The sequence below is a fragment of the Trachypithecus francoisi genome, unplaced genomic scaffold (genome assembly GCF_009764315.1).
Source record: "Trachypithecus francoisi isolate TF-2019V2 unplaced genomic scaffold, Tfra_2.0 Lachesis_group12, whole genome shotgun sequence".
NCBI classification, from domain to species: domain Eukaryota; kingdom Metazoa; phylum Chordata; class Mammalia; order Primates; family Cercopithecidae; genus Trachypithecus; species Trachypithecus francoisi.
In genome coordinates this window covers 111,782,762-111,805,201 of record NW_022681457.1, presented here as the reverse complement: position 1 = coordinate 111,805,201, position 22,440 = coordinate 111,782,762, and the positions used below count along the sequence as shown (strand labels likewise).

Below are 22,440 nucleotides of genomic sequence, written 5' to 3'. Positions count from 1 at the left end.
AAAAATTCTCCCCAAACCAGCCCTTGGCACCGTTTTTAGAGGCAGAATATGAGGCCGGATAAAGCCCAGTTTCGCCTGCAATGGCACTTCTCTCTCCCGTCCCAGGACCCCAGAACATTATTACTACCAGAAAACAAGCCAGTCTTTGCCCTGGTCTGGCCAGAGGCCCAGAGCGTGCATAGGTGGTGGCAGAGTGAGACCTTATTTCAATAAACAAAACAAAGCTGGGGTTAGGGCAGCTAGCGAGGGAGCTGGGGTGAGATGTGCTGTGCTTACCCTAACCACACCCTGACGAGGAACACTGGCCAAGTCTCCTACCTTACAGTTGAAGGATCAGGCCCTGGAGGCCTATACAACCCTAGATCTTTTTCTAGGGTTCCCAGGAGCTGAGATGCCCATTTGAGCCTGATCTTCCTGAAGATCTTTGGCAAACTCACCTTCCAAGACTCCCTATGAGGGGCAGTGTTGATTTTTCTGGGTCTCCACATTGCTTAGGGAAACAGGTTCCTCCAGCTCCCATTGGCTCTTTTGTGCATCCCCTGAGAAGCCAAGTCAGGCCACTGTGTCAGGCTTAGCCCAGAGAGAGTAGGGTGGAGGAGGCGGAGGGTGTAACCCAGCCAGGTCCTCTTCACAGAAGCTCTCAGGCAAGCTCCTCCGGGCAGCAGCTCCTCGAGGCCCCAGGAACATGGCTATGCCATGGCTAGTGCTACTCTTGGCTTTGCCCATTTTTTTCCTGGGAGCCTTTGTCTGGGCTGTCTTTGAGCACTTCCTCACCACGGATGTCCCTGCTACTTTGCAGCATCCTGCCAAGCTGAGATTCCTGCACTGCATATTCCTCTACCTGGTCACTTTGGTGAGTTTACTCTCAGGCTACGTCATAACCTCGGGGCTCCCTCTCTTGCTCTCAGTAGCTTACCCTCTTTTCCCTCTTTCACTTCCCTTCTGTCTCTCTCTCTTCAGACTCCCTCAAGATAGACTTGTCTCTTCTGTATCTGCTGTTCTGTTTCCCTCTTCCTGTCCTCCCTTCGTTCCTTCTCCCTTCCCATAGCGTGCCTGCCTTTCTTCCTCCCTCCCTCCCTTCCTTCCTTCATTCCTTCCTTCCTTCCCTCCTTCTCTCCCTCCCTTCTTTCCTTTTTTCCTTCTTTCCTTTCCTCCCTCCCTCTCTCCTTCCTTCATTCTCTCTCTTCCTCCCTATCTCCTTCCCTCCCTCCCTCTCTGCCTTCCTTCCTTCCTTCCCTCCCTTCCTTCCTTTTTCCTTCTTTCTTTCCCTCCCTCCCTCCTTCCTTCTTCCCTGTCTCCTTCCTTCATTCTCTCTCTTCCTCCCTATCTACTTCCCTGCCTCCCTCCCTCCCTCGTTCGTTCGTTCCCTCCTCCCTCCCTCCCTTCCTTCCTTCCTTCCCTCCCTCTCTTCCTCTTCCTCCTTTTGTTCCTTTCTTCCTTCCTCTCTCCTGATCTCTCTAACTCCTTTCCTTTCTTCCTTCAGCATCAAATATTTACCAAGTGCCAATCACTGGACCTTATTCTGAGAATTCAAAAACAACTTCAGACCCATTTCCTGCCTTCCACAGACTTGTGGCCTGATAGCCCCTGCACCTCCTTCAGCCGCACCATCTTTCACCCTTGGTGCACTGAGTTGCCTGCAGGTTGTTTCTATTTTATTTTACTTTTTTGAGACAGGGTCTTGCTCTGTTGCCCAGGCTGGAGTGCAGTGGTGCAATCATGGCTCAAGGTAGCCTCAACCTCCTGGGCTCAAGCGATCCTCCCATCTCAGCCTCCCAAGTAGCTGGGACTACAGGTGTGCACCACCATGCCTGGCTGATTTTTGTACTTTTGGTAGAGACAGGGTTTTGCTATGTTGCCCAGGCTGGTCTGGAACTCCTGGGCTCAAGCAATCTGCCTGTCTTGGCCTCCCAAAGTGTAGGGATTACGGGTGTGAGCCACCACCCCTGACCTCACAGGTGTTTTTTTCCTTATTCGTCTCTGTAAGCCCAGTTCCACTCACAGAGCCTGATATCTGGTAGGTGCTTACCTTTGTTGATACAATCATACATGAATTCACCCAGCTTTTCTGAGTGGCCGTGCTAGCCAGGCTCTGAGCAGGGCTTAGGGGTTGGGAGTTTGGGGTGGATCAGCACACACCTAGAGCTGCAGTGGATTTGGAAACAATGGTTTGACATCTTGTTTGTGGCAGGCAACCTGAGTTAACCCCGGTGTCCCAACCCTGGGTGGAGACCTCATAGAAGCCAAACAGCTCCTGCTGATCGCAGGGCAGCTGTGGAGGAGGATGAGGGGGCCACGCTCAACTGACAGCAGGGCTTAGGAATAAGGAACAGAGACAGCAGCCGGACTGTCTGAGTGTGTCCCAGCGCTGCCACTCACTCACTGTGTGGCCCTGCACTGTTTACTTAACCTCTCTGTGTCTCAGTTTCCTCATCTGGGAGGGTTAATATGTTTATAGAGATGTTTAGTCATTTCATAAAATACGTTTCTGTGCGGCTGGTAGTGTTCCCGTGGGTAACAGAAACATTCTCTAAAAGATCGTGTTTAGAGAAATGAACAAGTTCAGTGTGCAATGGCATCGATGCTACTGACTCAAGGAGATGGGGCAAGGACGTAGGAAGTACTCTTGTCTCTGTCATTTGGAGAATGCAACCAGCCTGGAATTAGGCGGTCTGAAGCCAGTGGCTGCAATCCACATGGAGTTACTGGTTGGGTTAGAGCCCCAGGACAAGGGACTCTGAAACAAGGGAAATTGAAGCCCAGGACTTAAAACGAGGGCCTAAGATGTTCAGGTGGCCCAGAGAAATGGTGATTTTTTTTAACCTTCCGTGTTTCTCCTCAAAAGTAGTCCACAAGCTAAGCATCTACTGACGACAGCTGGTACGGGCTGCTCACAGCAGACTGAGATGGGTCTGCAGCCACTGAAAGGGTGGGTTCAGCTTGTGGCGTCCTCTCTCGATCCCCCCAGCACTGGGGCCTCCCGGGACACACTGCCCATCGTGGGGTGATGATGATGAGGATGAAGGCATGCAGCAGTGAATGTTCATTGGGTTCCAGAGGACAAATAGACAACACAGGAACAAGAAGTTTAGGAAGGACAAGGAAAAAGCTAAAAAGAGTGTATGGCCAGGAAATCAAGAGCTTTGTTTTGGTGTCAGACCACCCTCTGAGCCCTGAAGCCCTCACTTACTCTCTTTGTGGACTCATGTTTTTAAGCCTTTATTTTCTTCTCTGAAAAGTGAGAATTTTTTTTTTTTTTCTGAGACAGGGTCTCACTCTGTCACCTAGGCTGGAGTACAGTGGCGTGAACATGGCTCACTGCAGCCTCCACCTCCTGGGCTCAAGTGATCCTCCCACCTCAGCCTTCCACGTCACTGGGACCACAGGCATGTACCATCACATCACGCCTGGCTAATTTTTTGATATTTTGTACAGATAGGTTCTTGCTATGTTGCCAAGGCTGATCTTAAACTCCTGGATTCAAGCCGTCCTCCTGCCTTGGCCTTCCAAAGTGCTAGGATTACAGGCGTGAACCACTGTGCGTGGCCCCGGGGAGGCTTTTTATAGGGGGACATGGGGATTAAATGAGAAAAGCATTGAAAATGCACAGCACAGTGCTGGATGCTTAGAAAGGCTCAGTAAAAGTCGGTTATTCATAGTATACTTATCAAATGCCTGAAGGCAAAGATGTAGCATTTCTTGAAATTATTATAGATTTAAAAGTTGCTACGGACGATTTCAGCCTTACTAAAAAATACGAAGGTAATATAACAGACACTATTGCTATTCTTTTTCTTCTTCTTCTTCTTTTTTTTTTTTTTTGAGACAGTCTCAGTCTCTTACCACCTAGGCTGAAGTGCAGTGGCACAGTCATGGCTTACTGAAGCCTCGACCTCCTGGGCTCAGGTGATCCTCCCACCTCAGCATCCTGAGTAGCTAAGACTATAGGCGCCTGCCACCATGCCCAGATAATTTTTTGCATTTTTTGTAGAGACGGGGTTTTGTCATGTTGCCCAGGCTGGTCTTGAACTGCTGGGCCCAAGAGATCTACCTGCCTCGGCCTCCCAAACTGTTAGGATTACAGACATGAGACACTGCACCCAGCCACTATTGCTTTTCTTTTGTGTTTTTGAGACGGAGTCTCGCTCTGTCACCCAGGTTGGAGTGCAATGGTGAATTTTTAGCTCACTGCAACCTCTGCCTCCCATATTCAAGTGATTCTCCCGCCTCAGCCTCCCGAGTAGCTGGGACTACAGGTGCGTGCCACCATGCCTGGCTAATTTTTTGTATTTTTTGTAGAGATGGGGTTTCACCATGTTAGCCAGGTTAGCCATGTTAGCCAGGTTAGTCCATCTCCTGACCTTGTGATCTGCCCACCTCAGCCTCCCAAAATGCTGGAATTACAGATGTGAGCCACTGCACCCGGCCTGGTTTTCTCTTAAAGGGCAAACCATGCAATATTTGTCAAGGAGTTTCAACAACTATCTAAAATTCTGGACCTCAGATATTTCTTTTCTTTTCTTTTCTTTTTTTTTTTTTTGAGATGGAGTCTCACTCTGTCACCCAGGCTGAAGTGCAGTGGCACGATCTCGACTCGTTGCAACCGTCATCTTCCAGGTTCAAGTAATTTTCCCACCTTAGCCTCTCGAGTTGCTGGGACCACAGGCATGCACCACCATGCTTGGCTTTTCTTTCTTTTTTTTTTTTTAATTTTTTGTAGAGATGGGGTTTCTCCATGTTGTCCAGGCTGGTCTTGAACTCCTGGGCTCAAGCAATCTGTCTACTTTGGCCTCCCAAAGTACTGGGATTACAGGTGTGAGCCACCGCACCCGGCCACTGGACCTCAGATATTTTTAAAATCTCGATACTCCCATGTATAATCTTTTTTTTTTGTTTGTTTTTTCTTTGAGACGGAGTCTCGCTCTGTCGCCCAGGCTGGAGTGCAGTGGCCGGATCTCAGCTCACTGCAAGCTCCGCCTCCCGAGTTTATGCCATTCTCCTGCCTCAGCCTCCCGAGTAGCTGGGACTACAGGCGCCAGCCACCTCGCCCGGCTAGTTTTTTTTTCTTTTTTATATTTTTTAGTAGAGACAGGGTTTCGCCGTGTTAGCCAGGATGGTCTCGATCTCCGCCCGTCTCGGCCTCCCAAAGTGCTGGGATTACAGGCTTGAGCCACCGCGCCCGGCCCCCATGTATAATCTTAATAATCAGTTTTCCTCTGTGCCTCTGTCCTGTTACCAGCTATAGAAAATGTGGACTCAGAATCGGAAAACCAAACCAAAACCGAAACAATGTAACTTCGTGGCATAGCTAGTGGCCATCACACAGTGCAGCGTGATGTTACACCTCCCGAGGTAGTAGGATGCCTATGGAGGTTTAACATCACACTGCATTGTTCCAAATCCCCTAAACAAACATTTCTTGTTCTAGATGCTGGAGACAGAGGGGAAGGTGCTGAGACCTTAGATCATGTGAAGCATTTGATTTGGTGGTAGGAACAAACATGGGTGATCATATCCACACAGTAAAGCCCTGGAGGAGTTCTAAAGAAATCTTTCGAGGCAGAGGTTGCAGTGAGCTGAGAATGCGTCACTGCACTCCAACCTGGGCGACAGGGTACTGAGGGCCTCCAAGAAGGCAGTGGCCATTACTATGAGAGGGAGGAGGACGGCCCCACATGAATATAACCCTTGAGCCTGGATATGAAAGTCAGTTTGGTGTCTAACCACCTGCTGAATAGGTAAGAAAGGCTCCCAGGAAACAAAGGGAGGCATGGAGAAGCCCACAGTGTGTGGGCAAACAGGGCAGACAACCGGGGAGATTAGGGCTGGGGCCAGCCTACCCCGACAACAGGTGCCACGACTTAGGGAGCTCACAGCTGAGCAGGTGAAGATCCATGCTGGTGCAACATAGAGGCCTGGGATTTTCAGATGTGGGTCAGTTGATGGGAAAAGCAGGTGACCTCCACCTTGCGGATCAACTCGTTCTCCTCCAATTAAAGCAAGGAAATCATTATTTTGTTTGGAGTTCCTTTAGGAGGACCTCTTCATGGAGGGAACCCATTGGGGTAGTCCGTGGGACCTCGGACAAGACCCAGTGGGTGCAAGCAAGAGAAAGGGTGGGGCTCACACTGGCCAGGATCCACTGGGGAGACACTCTATGTAGGTGGTCATATCCCATCCTCACACCTCATCTTTGGATCATACACACCATGCCTCTCATTTTGTAAACAAGGGAAATTGAAGCTCAGAGACAGTGATGCACAAGCCTGTTCAGTTCATTGGAGTTTGGGTTCAGACTTGAGCTTGGATAGGCTTGGCTCCGAAACCCAAGCTCGCTCTTGTTTAGCAGTTGAGAACACACATTTTGCATCTTACTTGTTGAACAACCCTGGGCAAGGAACTTGACTTTGGCATGTCTTAATTTCCTGATTTGTAAAATGGAGCTGATAATTGTGCCTGACTTAGAAAGGTTGCTGAGAAGTTTAATCAAGTTAATGATGTTAATGATCCAAGCCACTTGGGCCAGTACTGGCACATTGTAAATGTCTAATAAGTATCAGCTGTTCTTGTTCTTGTCATTCTTATCATCCCTTGCTGTTTTCCTTATGACAAAGACACACTCCAAATGTGAGGTCTGTGGGAGAGATTATCCAGAATCACTGAAATGTACTTAATACATGAAATATGACACCTTGTAACTATATTTTGAAATATTCAGATGCTGAATTGTTTGTAAGTAGAGTGACCATATTAGTTTAAAAACACATTACTCCCTTGACCTGAGCCCACAACAGACATCCCTAATTGCTCACGTTGCTCTTTTTCGTTGAACACGGACACAGTCAGGAATCCTTTCTAACCCAGAAGAATGACGTGTTGATACAGGTGAGAAACTATCTTTGCATCCCAGGCTGGGGAGAGTCCAGCACAGAGCTATAGAGAGGGAAGTTGCCGGCCAGTTGCCTTGGCCAATTGGCTTTTCTTTTTTTTTTTTTTCTGAGACAGAGTCTCTCTCTAATGCAGTGGCACGATCTCAGCTCACTGCAACCTCTGACTCCCAGGTTCAAGCGATTCTCCTGCCTCAGCCTCCTGACTAGCTGGGACTACAGGCGCTCGCCACCATGCCCAGCTAATTTTTGTAATTTTAGTAGAGATGGGGTTTCACCATGTCGGCCAGGATGGTCTTGATCTCCTGACCTCGTGATCTGTCTGCCTCAGCCTCCCAAAGTGCTGGGATATCAGGCATGAGCCACCACACCTAGCCAACAATTGACTTTTCTAAGTCAGTGACTTCTTTCCAGTCAGCCCCAAGCTAGGCTACCCTTTGGCAAATTCACATCATTATTTAATCAAGAGCCTTTGGGAAGAAAAGTTGGAAAATCCAGCCCCCTACCTGGACACAATCCAGAGCCCATGGATTCCTGAAGAGCCCCCTGTACCTACAGGAGGCAGGTGAGAAACTATGAAAACATCCTAACAATTCTAAGTGTCAGGGAATCTACCGTCCGGATTCTAACCTCTCCTAACGTCTGGCTTTCTTTGATTACCTCCAACAGGGGAATATATTTGAGAAGCTGGGAATTTGCTCTATGCCCAAATTTATCCGTTTTTTACATGATAGCGTGAGAATTAAAAAGGACCCTGAACTTGTGGTGACCGACCTGCGTTTTGGGACGATACCCGTGAGGCTGTTCCAGCCCAAGGCAGCATCCTCCAGACCCCGGCGAGGCATCATCTTCTACCATGGAGGGGGCACAGTATTTGGGAGCCTGGGTAAGGGGCTTCCCTGTGGCTTTGCAGAGGAAGGGCCTCACCTGCATGCATAGCCTAGCTCATGCCTCCCACAAGAACCCTTCTGCTGTAGCTTAAAGGAATCAGTTGTTGGAGATTTTTATAGCGTTAACAGCCCAGACTAAGGGCTTTGGGCTCAGGTCAGTAGATGGTGTGGCAGCCTACATGGGAAACCTTTTCTTTTCTATAATATGATAGTCTCAGTCAAGATGGGGACAGCAGTGTCATGGCGGGGCTGTCACAGAGGCTGTGGACTCCTCTCTCCCCTTTCTACTCACAGTCATTGGCCTGCCCTGTCTCATTAACAATGATTCGCAAACCCATGTATTTCCCTCTAGCTCTGCAGTATCGCCATCGCCCAAGACCCGATCCTTGCTTGCCTGCCCCCTTGCACCCCAGCCTCCCAGTCATGGGTCTCCCTGGTTCACCTCTTGCCCCTCATATCTGGTCCCCACCTAGCAGCCAGAGGGATCTTTTACAAATACAAGTCAGAGCTTGTCAGTCCTGCACTTAAATCTCTCCTGTGCCCTTCCATGAAACTCAAACTCCTCCCACAGCCTCGCCCGGGTAACCTGTGGTGGCCCTTACCCGTTCACTCAGCTGCAGTCTCGATACGCGCCTATCTGCTGCAGACACTTCAGCTCCTTCTCACCACCATTCTCGACCTGCTGCTTCCTCAGCCTCAAAAGATACCCTTCCCATCCCTGACACTGCATGGCTGACTACCCCTGGTTCTTTCAGTTGCATCTCAACTGTCCCTCCCCAGAGTGGTCTTGATACCAGTGGGCTGGGGGATGTCCCCAAAGGCCAGTGGGACCTCCAGCTGGTGTCCCTGCTCTTGAAACTGTTGTGAGAATGAATTCAAGGACAAGTCAGAAAATAGTGAAAATACAGAGATTTGTTGCAAAGGGAAAACCACACACTCAAGAAAAGGGAGTGGGGTGGACTCAAGAGAGACAGGCGCAAAGAAACGCTACCTTTATGTGCTTCTTTAACCAAGGGGTGTGTGTGTGGGTCTCTTGTTTTTCTGAGGCTGGTTTAGAAACAACAAGCATTGCCAATAAGGAGGGCTTTCTAGGGCCTGATAAAGTGCCTTCATTTACTGGGATGGCTAGGAAGTCCCATCCCTGTAGGGGACTGGTGGGAAAAATTTTAGTTGTAATAGTTACAAACCTTCTTGGAAGGCCTGAAGGTTCTTGCAAAAATCTCAGGATAAGGTTATGGCTGAAGGCAACCTAATCCTTACCTTGAGTAAAGAGCTTAAAGTAGGTACAAAGGAAGATAGAATAGTTTATCTAAATAGCTTGTTTCCTCATGTGGTCCTAAGACTAACCTTTGATCATTCGTGGGCAAGACGGCCCTCTCTGGGGTAGGGGCGACCAGGTTAATTACCCACAGGTGTGTTGACTGAAGCCTTTGTCAATTAATCTTTACTGAATAAATACGAGTCTTGCTGGCTGGTTAGGGCCATGGCTGCTGACTCTTTACAGTACCTTGCTTGGTGTCTGCAAGTGACTCGGACACTCAGCCGGACTGGCAAAGCAGAATGTCTGTCGGTGCATGTTATTCATCCGTTGTTGAGTCAGGGTCTCACACATCCCAATAAACGAATGGGACATTCTAGCATAACTAGAAACTCATGAGTTACTATATAGTGTCCTAGCCTGAAGCTCAGGGGTAAAGTAAAGCACTTTGATTTTGGGGTGCCATCAACGCCTGTGACACTGTAGCTTTCGGAGGATAAGGGCCCAGTATGGCTGTTTAGGAGAGAGTAACTGGCCCCTGAGTCAATTACGAAATTAATATTTTTACCAGCCACGTCAAGAGTCACTGAGGCTCCTCAGTTGTGATGACCATGACTTTTTTGGGGGCTGCCAGGAACCTCAGGCCTCTTCAGTTCTCAGTTACAGCCATTACGGCATCGGGTGCCTTCTCTCCCTTCAGAGCTCAGGGCAGTCCCTTTTCCAATGGCCCTTCCGCTTGCAGTGAGGGTAGGGTCTAGGTGGGCTCCCTGGCTGGGACAGTCATTGCTTCAGTGTCCCGGCTTTTCACACCTGAAGCAGTAGCCATTGCCTGTAGGTCTGCTGTTAGGTCTGTTTGACCCATGGGTGACGCCTCCATCTGGGTGACCCTCGGGTTGTGGGGCACTGGTTGCAGCGTTACAATGGCGGCTATCATTTGGGCCTGCTCTTTATCCCATTGTTTGCCATGCCGGGTCTTTTCAGCCTTTTCAGCCCTGTCCCTATTATTGAATATCCCAAAAGCCACATCAAGCATTTGATTAACAGGCATTTGGAGTCCCAAAGCCAATTTCTGTAATTTTCTCCTGATGTTGGGCACTGACTGGCTAATAAAGGGTTCTGATAAAGAGCCATGAAGGCCTATATATATGGTATTTCAGTCAATTTCTCCTGACATTCACAAAAAAGACGTAATCGCAAAATGGTATTAAAATTTAGGGTTTCATTCTCTGGCCATTGCACCCTATTTTCCAACTTATATTGGGGCCAAATGGTGTTACAGAAAGAAATGAGTTTCTTCTAAGCCCATCAAGTTTAAAATTATTGCAGTTTTTAAGAATGTGTCTCAAATGGCCTTGGCTTGTCCTTGGCATGACTTGAGAGAGAAGGGGAAAATAACAGTATGGTTCCCTCATGGATGGACTGATCCTGGCATTTTATGAAATGTCCCTCGTGATTGGCCAGCTCCATGGCCATGCCAGGGAGACAGGCATCCCAGAGGCATCCCACTTCTCTTGGCTGGCTGCCTCAGTGTCCAGGCATCCCTGGAGCCCTACTGTCCTCGGCATCCAGGCATCCCTGGAGTCTCAGTGTTGCCCAGGCATCCGTGACCCCTGGGGCTTTGGAAATGGGAGGGTTGAGAAGGGCAAGTTGTGGGCCTGCAAGCTTGCCGATATCCATCTGAACATTTACCGCCGGGTAAAGCTTGGGAGTAGAGATGATTCAGTATGGCCAAAAAATCGGGACCTTGAAGGGACCCCCCTTGGCATTCCAGAGAATAGTATCTAAGGGGCCTATCCTGCTGTGTCTAAAGAGTTCACTAAGCTGTCGGGTGAAGTGTGAGGAAGAAGCATGAGAAGAGAAAATCACAACAGTAGGGTTTAAAGAAAGACAAGAAGGAGAAAACATTTCCCAACTAGCATCAGTGGCTTGGCACAGCTGGTCCCTTGGGAAAACAGAAGACCCTTCCCAGGAAAAAGTCATAGTGTTCCTTGGAAACCATCCATCCACTGCCTGGTATGGGTTTTTATCCTACCACCCTCATTAGCCTCATGTCAGGGAGGTCCATGGTGCCTCAAAGCTACTCAGTGTAAGGCAGGGCATGGCAGCTTATGCCTGGAATCCCAGCACTTTGGGAGGTTGAGACAGGAGGACTGCTTGAGCTCAGGAGTTCAAGACCGGCCCTGGCAACATAGTGAAACACCCCTTATCTACAAAAAATACAAAAGTTAGCTGGGCTGGTGGGGCATGCCTGTAGTCCTAGCTACTCAGGAGGCTGAAGCAAGAGGACTGTTTGAGCCCGGGAGGCAGAGGTTGCAGTGAGCGAAGATCACACCACTGCACTCCAGCCTGGGTGACAGAGAAAGACTGTCTAAAAAAAAAAAAAAAAAAAAAGCAAACAAACAAAAACCCAAACTACTCTGTGTAGGTTGACAATGTCTCATCTCTGCTTGTTGCTCATCAGGGTGAATTGGGTTTTCCAGCCTGAGGGAGCAGTGGGGAGGCAGGCTATAGTTAGCTCCAAGAAACAAGGAAGAAAGTAGTAATTCCAGAGAACAAGAGGACTCCAACTAAGGTTGGAGCGGGGCTTACCAATTGCCAGTGGTTCTAAAATGGGAGTGATGATGTCCCTGGCTGGCGTGCCACAAAGATGACACTGCTGGGCTGCGGGAGGGTCCCAAACGCCGGTGGGACATGGACCCTCCCCAGTGTTCAGGATCTTGACACTATCATGAGAACGAATTCAAGGACGAGTCAGAAAATGGTGAAAATACAGAGATTTATTGCAAAGGGAAAAACACATCGTCAAGAAAAGAGTGCAGGCAGACTCAAGAGAGACACGCGCCAGGATTGGGGCGGCTACTTTTATAGGTTTCTTTAACCAAGGGGTGGAATATTCATGAAAATTCCTGGAAAATGGTGTTTTCTCGGAACTGTGGTGGCACCCGTTTGTACACCAAATATGGGTGTCCCAGAACTGCCATGGTACTAGTGGGTGTGTGTATGCTGATGAGCATAGAAGGAGGTCCTAGGAGAGACTCAGGTCAAATCCAGTGCCATGTTGGGTCTAGTCGGTCTTAGCCAGCTTGGTTCACACCCTGGCTTTTCAGGGTTTTATCAGTCTCTAGCTTCTGCAGTCATTTCAAGTTTCCTTTTGCTCATTGTGTGAAACTGCTGCCTGGAATTGTCTTGTCTTGTCTTCTCTTCTCTTTTCTTCTCCCCTTCTCTCTCACCTTCCTTCCTTCTTTCTTTCCTTCCTTCCTTCCTTCTTTCCTTCCTTCCTTCCCCTCTTTCTTTCTCTCTTACTCTCTTTCTCTCTTCTTTCTCTGCCTCTCTTTCTGTCTTTCCCTCTCCCTCTCCTCCCTTCCTTCCTCCCTTTCTTCTCCTTCCTTCCTTTCCTTCTTTCTTTCTTTTTTTCTTTCTTTCTCTCTCTCTTCTTTCTCTGCCTTTCTGTCTTTCCCTCTCCTTCTCCTCCCTTCCTTCCTCCCTTCCTTCTCCTTCCTTCCTTTCTTCTTCCTTCCTTCTTTCTTTCTTTCTTTCTTTCTTCTTTCTTTCTTTCTTTCTTTCTTTCTTTCCTGTCCTTCCTTCCTTCCTTCCTTCCTCCCTTCCTTCTCCTTCCTTCCTTCCTTCCCTCCCTCCTTTTCTTTCCTTCCTTCCTTCCCTTCCCTTCTCCTTCCTTCCTTCCTTTCTTCTTCCTTCCTTCCTTCCTTTTCCTTCCTTCCTTCCTTCCTTCCTTCCTTCTTTCTTTCTTTCTTTCTTTCTTTCTTTTTCTTTCTTTCTTTTTTCTTTCTTTCTTTCCTTCCTTCCTTCCTTCCTTTTCTTCGCTTTCCTTCCCTTTCTTTTCTCTTTCAACAGAGTCTTACTCTGTCTCCCAGGTTGGAGTGCAGTGGCACGATCTCAGCTCACTGCAACCTCCACCTCCCGGATTCAAGCGAGTCTCGTGCCTCAGCCTCCCAAGTAACTGGGATTGCAGTCACGTGCCACCACACCCAGATAATTTTTGTCTTTTTAGTAGAGACGGGGTTTCGCCGTGTTGGCCAAGCTGGTATCAAACTCCTGACCTCAGGTGATCTGCCCGCCTTGGCCTCCCAAAGTACTGGGATTACACGTGTGAGCCACCACGCCTGGCCTGGAATTTTCTATTCTCCTGTAACCACCCTGTGTTATTCCTGTCTCACCCTCCCTGGACATCTTATCTAAGAACTCTCCCTGCTGACTGCTGCCCTGCCCTGCACCCCTGTCTCCACCCCCGGTGCTGACGCTGCCCTGCCCTGCCTGCACCCCTGTCTCCACCCCCGGCTTCATCCTTGTTAATTTTCTTCAGGTGCTTGACACAGTCGGAGCTCATTTTGTTCTTTCATGGGTTTCCTTATTTAGTACTTGATTCCCCCCACTAAAAATGAAGAGTGCAGGAAGTTTTGTTTGTTGCTGGATCCCCAGTGCCTGTTGTTTTCATTTTTTGAATTGAATGAGTGAATGCACGAATAAATAGATGGATGGGGGAATAAGTGGATGAAAGGATGAGCTCGCGAATGAACAAATGGATATGGATGTATGGACGGATGCATGGACACACGCGAGAAAAATTTGCCCATAGGAAAAGGCGGGCTTCTCCCGGCACATAACTTCCCGGAGATTAGGATGTACTGACACCTAGTGGTGGAAGTGATGATGGACATTCTCCAGCGGGATCTGTTGTCATGGGAACAGAACCCAGTCCCTGGCCTCATGGACCTGACTGTCACCTGAGGGAGCCGGACACTGAAGTTACTGCAGATCATGATTACACAGGTGGCATGGAGAATGACTCACAGCATCATTCCGATTTAGCTCTTCTCATCAGAGAAGTCAGATTCGAGCTCAGGCTCAATGGATGAGGAGGATCTGGCCCTTTGGGAGCCAGAGAAGAGCCTTCCAAGAGAGGGCTGGGGCTAGAGGGAGACACTTGCTTCAGGCTTCAAATTCAGAGGATGCCAGAACATTCATTCATCAAGATAAGTAATATTTTAATGCAATGTTTAAAAAACCAAATATTAATGCAAAACAATTAATGATGAACAAAATGTCAAAATATATACACAGGCAGGACCCAACAGGGTAGAGCAAATGTGCAAGTGAAAAGTAGAAGCCTGTGGCTGGGCGCAGTGGCTCACGCCTGTAATCCCAGCACTTTGGGAGGCTGAGGCAGACGGATCACGAGGTCAGGAGATCGAGACCATCCTGGCTAACACGGTGAAACCCCGTCTCTACTAAAAATACAAAAAATGAGCTGGGCATGGTGGTGGGCACCTATAGTCCCAGCTACTCAGGAGGCTGAGGCAGGAGAATGGTGTGAACCCGGGAGGTGGAGCTTGCAGTGAGCGGAGATGGCGCCACCGCACCCCAGCCTGGGCGACAGGGTGAGACTCCTTCTCAAAAAGAAAAGAAAAGAAAAGAAAAGTAGAAACCTGTTTATATACATATATATATATTTTAAGGACAGGGTCTTGCACTGTCACCCAGGCTGGAGTGCAGTGGCGTGATCACAGCTCACTGCAGCTTCCAACTCTTGGGCTCAAGCAATCCTCCTGCTTCAGCATCCCAAGTAGCGGGACCACCCCTAGGTAATTATGCATTTGTTTGTTTGTTTGTTTATTTATTTTGAGACAAAGTCTCACTCTGTTGTCCAGGCTGGAGTGCAGTGATGCAATTATGGCTCACTGCAGCCTCAACCTCCTGGGCTCAGGTGATCTTCCTGCCTCAGCCTCCTTGGTAGTTGGGACCACAGGCATGTACCACCATGCCTGGCTAAGTTTTAAATTATATGTAGAGATGGAGTCTCCCTGTGTTGCCAGGCTGGTCTTGAACTACTGGGCTCAAGTGATCCCCCACCTTGGCCTTCCAAAGTGTTGAGATTACGGGAGTGAGCCACTGTGCCTGGCCTAATTATTTTTACAGAGACAGGGTCTTGCTGTATTGCCCAGCCTGGTCTCTAACTCCCGGGCTCAAGTGGTCCTCTTGCCTTGGCCTCCCAAAGTGTGGGATTACAGGTGTGAGCCACTGCACCCAGCTAAGCCTATTTAAAATGTTGATATTTTGGTCATCTTGCAATTTTTGGGCATTAATTGTGATTTCTTAATTGCTTCCAAATGTTATTTTTTCTGTATGGCTGAGTGTTGTGGGACCCCCCTTGATTGTGTACCCAAGGCAGATATCTTGCCTACCTCACCCTAGTCCTGGCCCTATTAAGTCTAAGTGGAAGGGGCAGCAAGCGCAAATCTCTGAAACAGGGATGACCTGACATGCTTGGGAAAGGAGGAATGTCTGGGTTACACTGGGAAGATGACACCCAGGTTGGCCCCGATCATGGCTAGCAGAGGTCTCCACTTTGGCTGGGCCTTAAAATCACCTGGGAATTTTAACGTCATATCCACACCCAGGTCTTACCCCAGGCTAAATGGGCGGGACCCAGACATCAGCAATTTTTTTTTTTTTGAGATGGGATCTTGCTCTGTCACCCAGGCTGGAGTGCAGTGGCATGATCTTGACTCACTGCAACCTCTGCCTCCCAAGTTCAAGCAATTCTTCTGCCTCAGCCTCCTGAGTAGCTGGGACTACAGGCATGTGCCACCATGCCTGGCTAATTTTTGTATTTTTAGTAGAGATGGGGTTTCACCATATTGGCCAGGTTGGTCTCAAACTCCTGACCTCATGATCTACCCGCCTTGGCCTCCCAAAGTGCTGGGATTACAGGCGTGAGCCAGGGCATTAGTATTTTTAAACAGCTCGTCAGATGACTGCAATGTGCGCCCAGGACTGAGACCTATTAGCATGGAAACTTCAACTTAGGGGCTGACTGCTCCGACTCAGTTTAGACCCCTCTGTGCCTCTGGCTCCATGCAGAACCACTGTCACCTCCCTCAAAGAGCATTAATGAAGCATGTACCCACTTCAGCAATCTCCCCCAAACCCTGGAATTACCTGGTATGATTTAGAAAATCCTGATGCCTGAGCTTCCACCCTAGAGATTCTGATTTAATTGGTTTGAGGTTTAACCTGGGCCTGAGGACTTGTAAAAACTCCGTGGTACCTCTGTGTATGGCTGAAGTTGAGAATGACTGAATTAGAAGTGTATTTGGCAGTGATTCTATGTCTGCCACTGTGCTAGTATGTTCTACGTACTCATATGAATGGACCTGCCTCTGAGAACTTCACGTGCACCACTCTACTAATAGAACCATCCCGTCCAACCCTTGTTTATTTCTTGATCACTATAAATAGATAGTTATTATTAATATTCCAGGGCAGTCGTGCCTAACTTCCCTTGGTTTTGTCCATTTCAGATCACTAAGATTACCAGGTTCCTGATTTCCTCCACTGTAAAATAAATGTTGCAGAAAGTGAGCCCCAAGGTGCATTTGAGCCCCCAAATTCAGGAGGTTGGGGACAGATGTCTGATTTGGCCTGGCTCGTTGGCTCTGCCCAGGCAGAGGAGGCAAGGACAGAAACAGAGAGTATGCCACACCCTACACCAAGATTGTCAGCTGGCTCTTCCTGGGGGCTGTGGTGAGATGGTCTGGGTCCCACTCATGGGCTGCTGCTCTGACTGTTTTTGTCTTGCAGATTGTTACCATGGCCTGTGCAATTATTTGGCCCGGGAGACTGACTCTGTACTTCTGATGATTGGGTGAGTTGCTGGAGACAGCTGGTAGGTTCAACAGGGGTGAGAGGAGATAGGGTAAGTTCACGGGTGATTTGTAGATCAGAGAGGCCCTAACTCCCAAGAGACAACTCTTGGACACGCATCCACAGAGATGGGTGCGGCAGTGCTCAAAAGAGCAAAAACCTGGAAACAACTGTCCTATCCATGAACAGGGGCATGCATGAATAAACCACACTATAGCAACTGTTAGATTACATAGCCATGAAGATATTATAGAATGTTCCATAGCCATTTAAATAAATGAACTAGAAAGGTGTACCATATTGCAAATGAATCTTAGTAGTATAAAACTAAGTGAAACATTTTCAAAAAATTACATAAAGGCTGATACTCGTTTTGCAAAGGTAAAAACGTCAACACCAAAAGAATACTTTCGAGGAATACACATAGACACAATAAGACAATGTAACATAGAAAGAAAAAATGATAGATACAGGATTCAGGGTAACCATTCATTAAGTTGGGGGAGAAGCAAAATGGCATGATGGTGGGTTTGGTGAAGGCGATGGTCAAGATTCTAGCTGTTGTTTGGGGTGATGGCTCTGCAGGTGCTTATTGCATTGTTAAAAACTAACTAAGTTTCTGATCCTGCAGGAACTAGTGTTGAGAGTGTCTTAAGATACAACCCTGGTCCTATATAAATAAAAGGGAGATGGGGGCATCTTTAGAGTGGATGGAGGGGCCAGTAAGGGCTACTCACTAGGATTCTGGTTCTTGGCCCAAGAGATTTCACATCACTGGGAAAGAGTTTAGAGAAGGCCAGTGAGATAAATTGAAATCTGCTTTTTTAGATTCTACCTCTAAAATGGACCTCCTCAAACCTTAGCTGCCCTTAGGCTTTGGTAGACAGAATAGCTGTGTGACTTAAACAAAGTCACTTAACATCTCTGGTCCTCTCTGATGAGATTGAGGAAGCCAGCACTTTCTAGTATTTGTCAACATACCTCCCAGGTGGCTTACCATTGTGTCTGAAATTCCACCATTACAGTCTATGTCACCAAAGGCCTTTGTGATAATAAAAGCATCCCTTGAACAGGTAGCACATAAAGGTATCAATAAGCACCTGCATTAATACATTGTAGAAAATTCCTTAGGATACCATTATCCCAGATACTTAGACCTGGTGCACGGGCCAGGGCAGTTTTGATAGAGTGGCTGATGGAGCTGCATGCACACAGATAAGGGCTTCTAGGAGGCTGCAGGGAGACAGTAGCTGGGAGGAGACACCCTGAGACACACTGAAGGAAGGGAGATGTCTAAGGCCTGGTTGGGACTCCCTACCCGAGCTCTTGGAGAAGATGGGTCTTTTGATCTTTGGTTCTGCGAAGCCTTCACCTCTGGGTGAGTTTCTTAGTTTGGGCTGCTATAATAAATTACCATAGATGGGGTAGCTTAAACAACACATTGATTTCTCATAGTTTTGGAGGCTACAAGTCCAGGATCAGGGTGTCAGCATGGTTAGGCTCTGGTGAAGACCCTTTTCCAGGCTGTAGACTGCCAGCTTCTCCTTGTATCCTAACATGGCAGAAAGAGAAGCCAGAGAACTCTCTAAAGCCTCCTTCACAAGGGCACTCATCCCATTCACAAGGGCTCCACCCTCATGACCTGATCACTTTCCTAAGGCCCCACTTCCTAATACCCTCACATTGCAGTGTAGGATTTCAACACAGGAATTTTAGGGGGACACACACATTCAGTCTATCACAGTGAGCAAGAGAGGAGTGCAGGGAGGCGCAGGAGAATTTCTGCCTCTTTCTGGCAGGTCAGAGACTTTGCCCATAGAAAGCACCTAATATTTGTTATCCCCTTCATCATGTTGGAGTCATATGTTCAACATTTAGTGAGGAGTATTCATTTCTAGAAATGGGAAAATGAAAGCTGAGGTTTGTATTCACTGCTACCAGGTGCAGGGGCTACCTCCCTGCAAGGACCCTCTGAGAGGCATGTGTTTTGCCCGAGCTTAAATGGGAACCTGCTTTGATAACATTGATAGATTTATCAATATATTGGCCATCTAGGAAATGGGCAATAAGATAACTGGGTGATAATTGTTTCCTAGATGGGTACTACACTATACTGCAATCAATCAAACTCTATTTTGAAAGATGAGGTGTTAAATGAACTTTTAAAGGAAACAAAATTCAAGGTCTAAGGGAAGGCAGTGGTTTTCAAACTGGTTCTTTAGAGCCCTGGGGTTCCCTGTGATGTCTTAGAGGCAGCTGTGGAAGTCAAAGAAGAAGGAGACAGAATGAGAGCTTATGTTCCTTACCCTTGGGCAAAACCAGAACAACTGCATTTGTTTATTTTATACAGTGGGGCTCTTACATCATTTTTTTCTTCTAAGAAAAAAAATAATTTTGTTGTTCTAAGTTGAAAGCCACTAGTCCAAGATGTTATTTTTCCTTATGAGCTTCTTCCAAATTTAATGTGATAATTAAAATACACCTTTTTGATGTTTTCTTTTCTTTTTCTTTTTTTTTTTTTGAGATGGAGTCTTGCTCTGTCTCCCAGGCTGGAGTGCAGTGGTACAATCTTGGCTCACTGCAACCTCTGCCTCCTGGGTTCAAGTGATTTTCCTGCCTCAGCCTCCCGAGTGCCTGGGATTACAGGCTCCCGCCACCACACCCCGCTAATTTTTGTATTTTTAGTAGAGATGAAGTTTCATCATGTTGGCCAGGCTGGTCTTGAACTCCTGAGGGTGAATGATCGTCGGCCTCCCAAAGTGCTGGGATTACGGGCGTGAGTCACCACCCGGCCTTGATGTTTTCAATGATAGATTTTAAGAATAGAAAAGATGATCAGCAACAACTTCAAATTAACATTTAAGAGAACAATTGTTTAGATAAACTCTCTGCTCCAATCAGTTAAGCCAAACTATTTCTATTTTTTTATTCCTTTCTATTATCTTAATCTCAATTTATGCATTAATTAGCTTGTTCATTACTGTTTTTAAAGGCTCATTTTAAAGCTCCTTTTCTTTGCCCTTGAATTTATTTGAGGAGACATAATTTGGAAACCAAACCTCAGGATACTTAAGACCAACCCCCTAGTGTTATTCACCAGCCACTGGCACCTGGGTCTTCTGCAGCTTGAGCTGTGGATTTCCAGGCTAGCTTTCTGTCTCTACACTGCACCTTCAGAACACTCCCTGCCCCTCTCGCCTCCCACACTGGAGTGCAGTGGTGTAATCACAGCTCACTGCTGCCTCAACCTTCTGGGCTCAAGCAATCCTCCTGCCTCAGCCTCCTGGGTAGCTGAGACTACAGATGTGTGCCACCATGCATGCCTAGTCAATTTTTTAAAATTAGATTTTTTTGTTTTTGAGATGGAGTCTCGTTCTGTCCCCCAGACTGGAGTGCAGTGGCACGATCTAAGCTTATGGCAAGCTCCACCTCCCAGGTTCAGGCCTTTCTCCTGCCTTAGTCTCCTGAGTAGCTGGGACTACAGGTGCCCGCCACCACGCCCGGCTAATTTTTTGTATTTTGTTTAGTAGGGACGGGGTTTCACCGTGTTAGCCAGGATGGTCTCGATCTCCTGACCTCGTGATCTGCCTGCCTTGGCCTCCCAAAGTGTTGGGATTACAGGCGTGAGCCACCACGCCCGGCCTAGATTTTTGATTTAAAAAAAAATTCTGCCTGACAGTAACTTCCTCTTGACTTTAACTTTAGTGATCTCTCTCCCTTTCTCTACAGACAGGCAGTGGGATTGGTAGTGGTTTCATTTGACATTTTTTTCAGCCATTGCTGGTTGTTTTGCGCCCAAAGCAAATAGTTTCAATGAAAACAAAGTTGCATCACCTCATATGGAGTTTACGGGAAGCTGACAGGGCACAGGTTTGGAGTGAAGAATCCTGGCCTGTATGACTCTAGGCAGGTTCTTCACATGCTCATAGGAAGACAATGGGGATGAAATCCTTACTTCATAGGGTTATTCTGAGGATTTAATCAGACACAGTCTTGTAAGGGGGTTGAGGATTCTGTTGAAACAGCTCCCTAGCAACACTGTCCACACTGGTGTCCTGTTGCTCCTTGTTTTCCTTTTAGGTACCGGAAGGTTCCTGACCACCATTTCCCCGCCCTTTTCCAAGACTGCATGAATGCCTCCATTCACTTCCTGAAGGCCCTGGAAACCTATGGGGTGGACGCCTCCAGGGTTGTGGTCTGTGGAGAAAGCATCGGAGGCGCAGTGGTGGCTGCCATCACCCAGGCCTTGGTGGGCAGATCAGATCTTCCCCGGATCCGGGCTCAGGTTCTGATTTATCCATTTGTCCAGGCATTCTGTCTGCAGTTGCCATCCTTTCAGCAGAACCAGAATGTCCCATTACTTTCCCGGAAGTTCTTGGTGACTTCTCTGTGTAACTATCTGGCCATTGACCTTTCCTGGCGTGATGCCATCTTGAACGGCACTTGTGTACCCCCAGATGTCTGGAGGAAGTACGAGAAGTGGCTCAGCCCTGACAACATCCCCAAGAAATTTAAGAACAGAGGCTACCAACCCTGGTCTCCCGGGCCTTTTAATGAAGCTGCCTATCTAGAAGCCAAACATATGCTGGATGTAGAAAATTCACCCCTGATAGCAGATGATGAGGTCATTGCTCAGCTGCCTGAGTCTTTCCTGGTGAGCTGTGAGAATGACATACTCCGTGATGACAGCTTGCTCTATAAGAAGCGCTTGGAGGACCAGGGGGTCCGCGTGACATGGTACCACCTGGAGGATGGTTTTCACGGATCCGTTATCTTTTTTGATAAGAAGGCTCTCTCCTTCCCATGCTCCCTGAAGATTGTGAATGCTGTAGTCAGTTATGTAAAGGGCATATGATGGTAACCCCGGGCCCCAAAGCGGGGGGGCAAGTATGGACTCTACCAGAAACTGGGTGCTTTAGTGAGTTCTATTTTATTGACTAAAGAGGTGCTACATCAATGCTTGGTCACCTGGGAAGGGTGAGAAGTAAGCTAAGAGTCTTGCTTAGTATTCAAGAAAATCCAAACTGTGTCTGTTTCCTTCCAGTACTAACAATGTCCAATGCTGGATCTAGCAACATTCTCTAACATTCCCACTGAGGTGAAATAAATATCAAAAGGAGAACAAAATGCCTTTAAAAATTTCTCAAAGCCCCAACAGATAAGATGTGTGCAGAATAAATGCCAACAACTGGTCATACTGTTGGTGGTGAATCTATATCCATGATGATAAAGCATAGCTGGAGGGGGCATCTAATTGTTCCTGCGGTCAAAGGTCACTGGGTCAAATCTCAACTTTGATTGGCTCCAGCTGGTCTGAGAAATGCTGTTGCAATGAAATTCTACCCTTGACACAGCCACCCTTGGGCTGCACTAAATGAAGATCTCAGAGGGGATTATGGGAAAGAGAGAGACAGGGAAAGAGGCAAGAGGAAAGGAACAGAATAAAAGAGTGGGCTCTGGGGAGCTGTGAGCTTTGCCTGGGCTCAAGTCTTTAACCTAAGTTCCAACTGGGTACTAACAGGCAGGTTCACCAAGTCGGGGATGTCTTGGGAACCTCTGAATGCCATCTGGAATATGGAAACTGCATTTCCTAAGGGAGTAAGGTGCTAGCCTCTTTTCTTCGATGAGCTTGTATATTGTTCTCACTTTTTTTTTTTGAGACATACTCTCACACTGTCACCTAGGCTGGAGTGCAGTGGTGCAATCTTGGCTCACTGCAACCTCCGCCTCCCGGGTTCAAGTG

The 22,440-nt window shown here is 47.7% G+C and overlaps 1 protein-coding gene across 1 annotated transcript; it reads left to right on the top strand.

Moving 5' to 3' along the window:
• Positions 1 to 685: 685 nt before the first annotated feature.
• AADACL4 (arylacetamide deacetylase like 4) lies at positions 686 to 21,898 on the top strand. The gene is made up of 4 exons (XM_033229366.1): positions 686 to 853; positions 7,557 to 7,773; positions 16,635 to 16,698; positions 20,778 to 21,898. The coding sequence occupies exons 1-4, from the start codon at positions 686 to 688 to the stop codon at positions 21,550 to 21,552; spliced, it is 1,224 nt and encodes a 407-aa protein (XP_033085257.1). The 3' UTR covers positions 21,553 to 21,898.
• Positions 21,899 to 22,440: the final 542 nt, after the last annotated feature.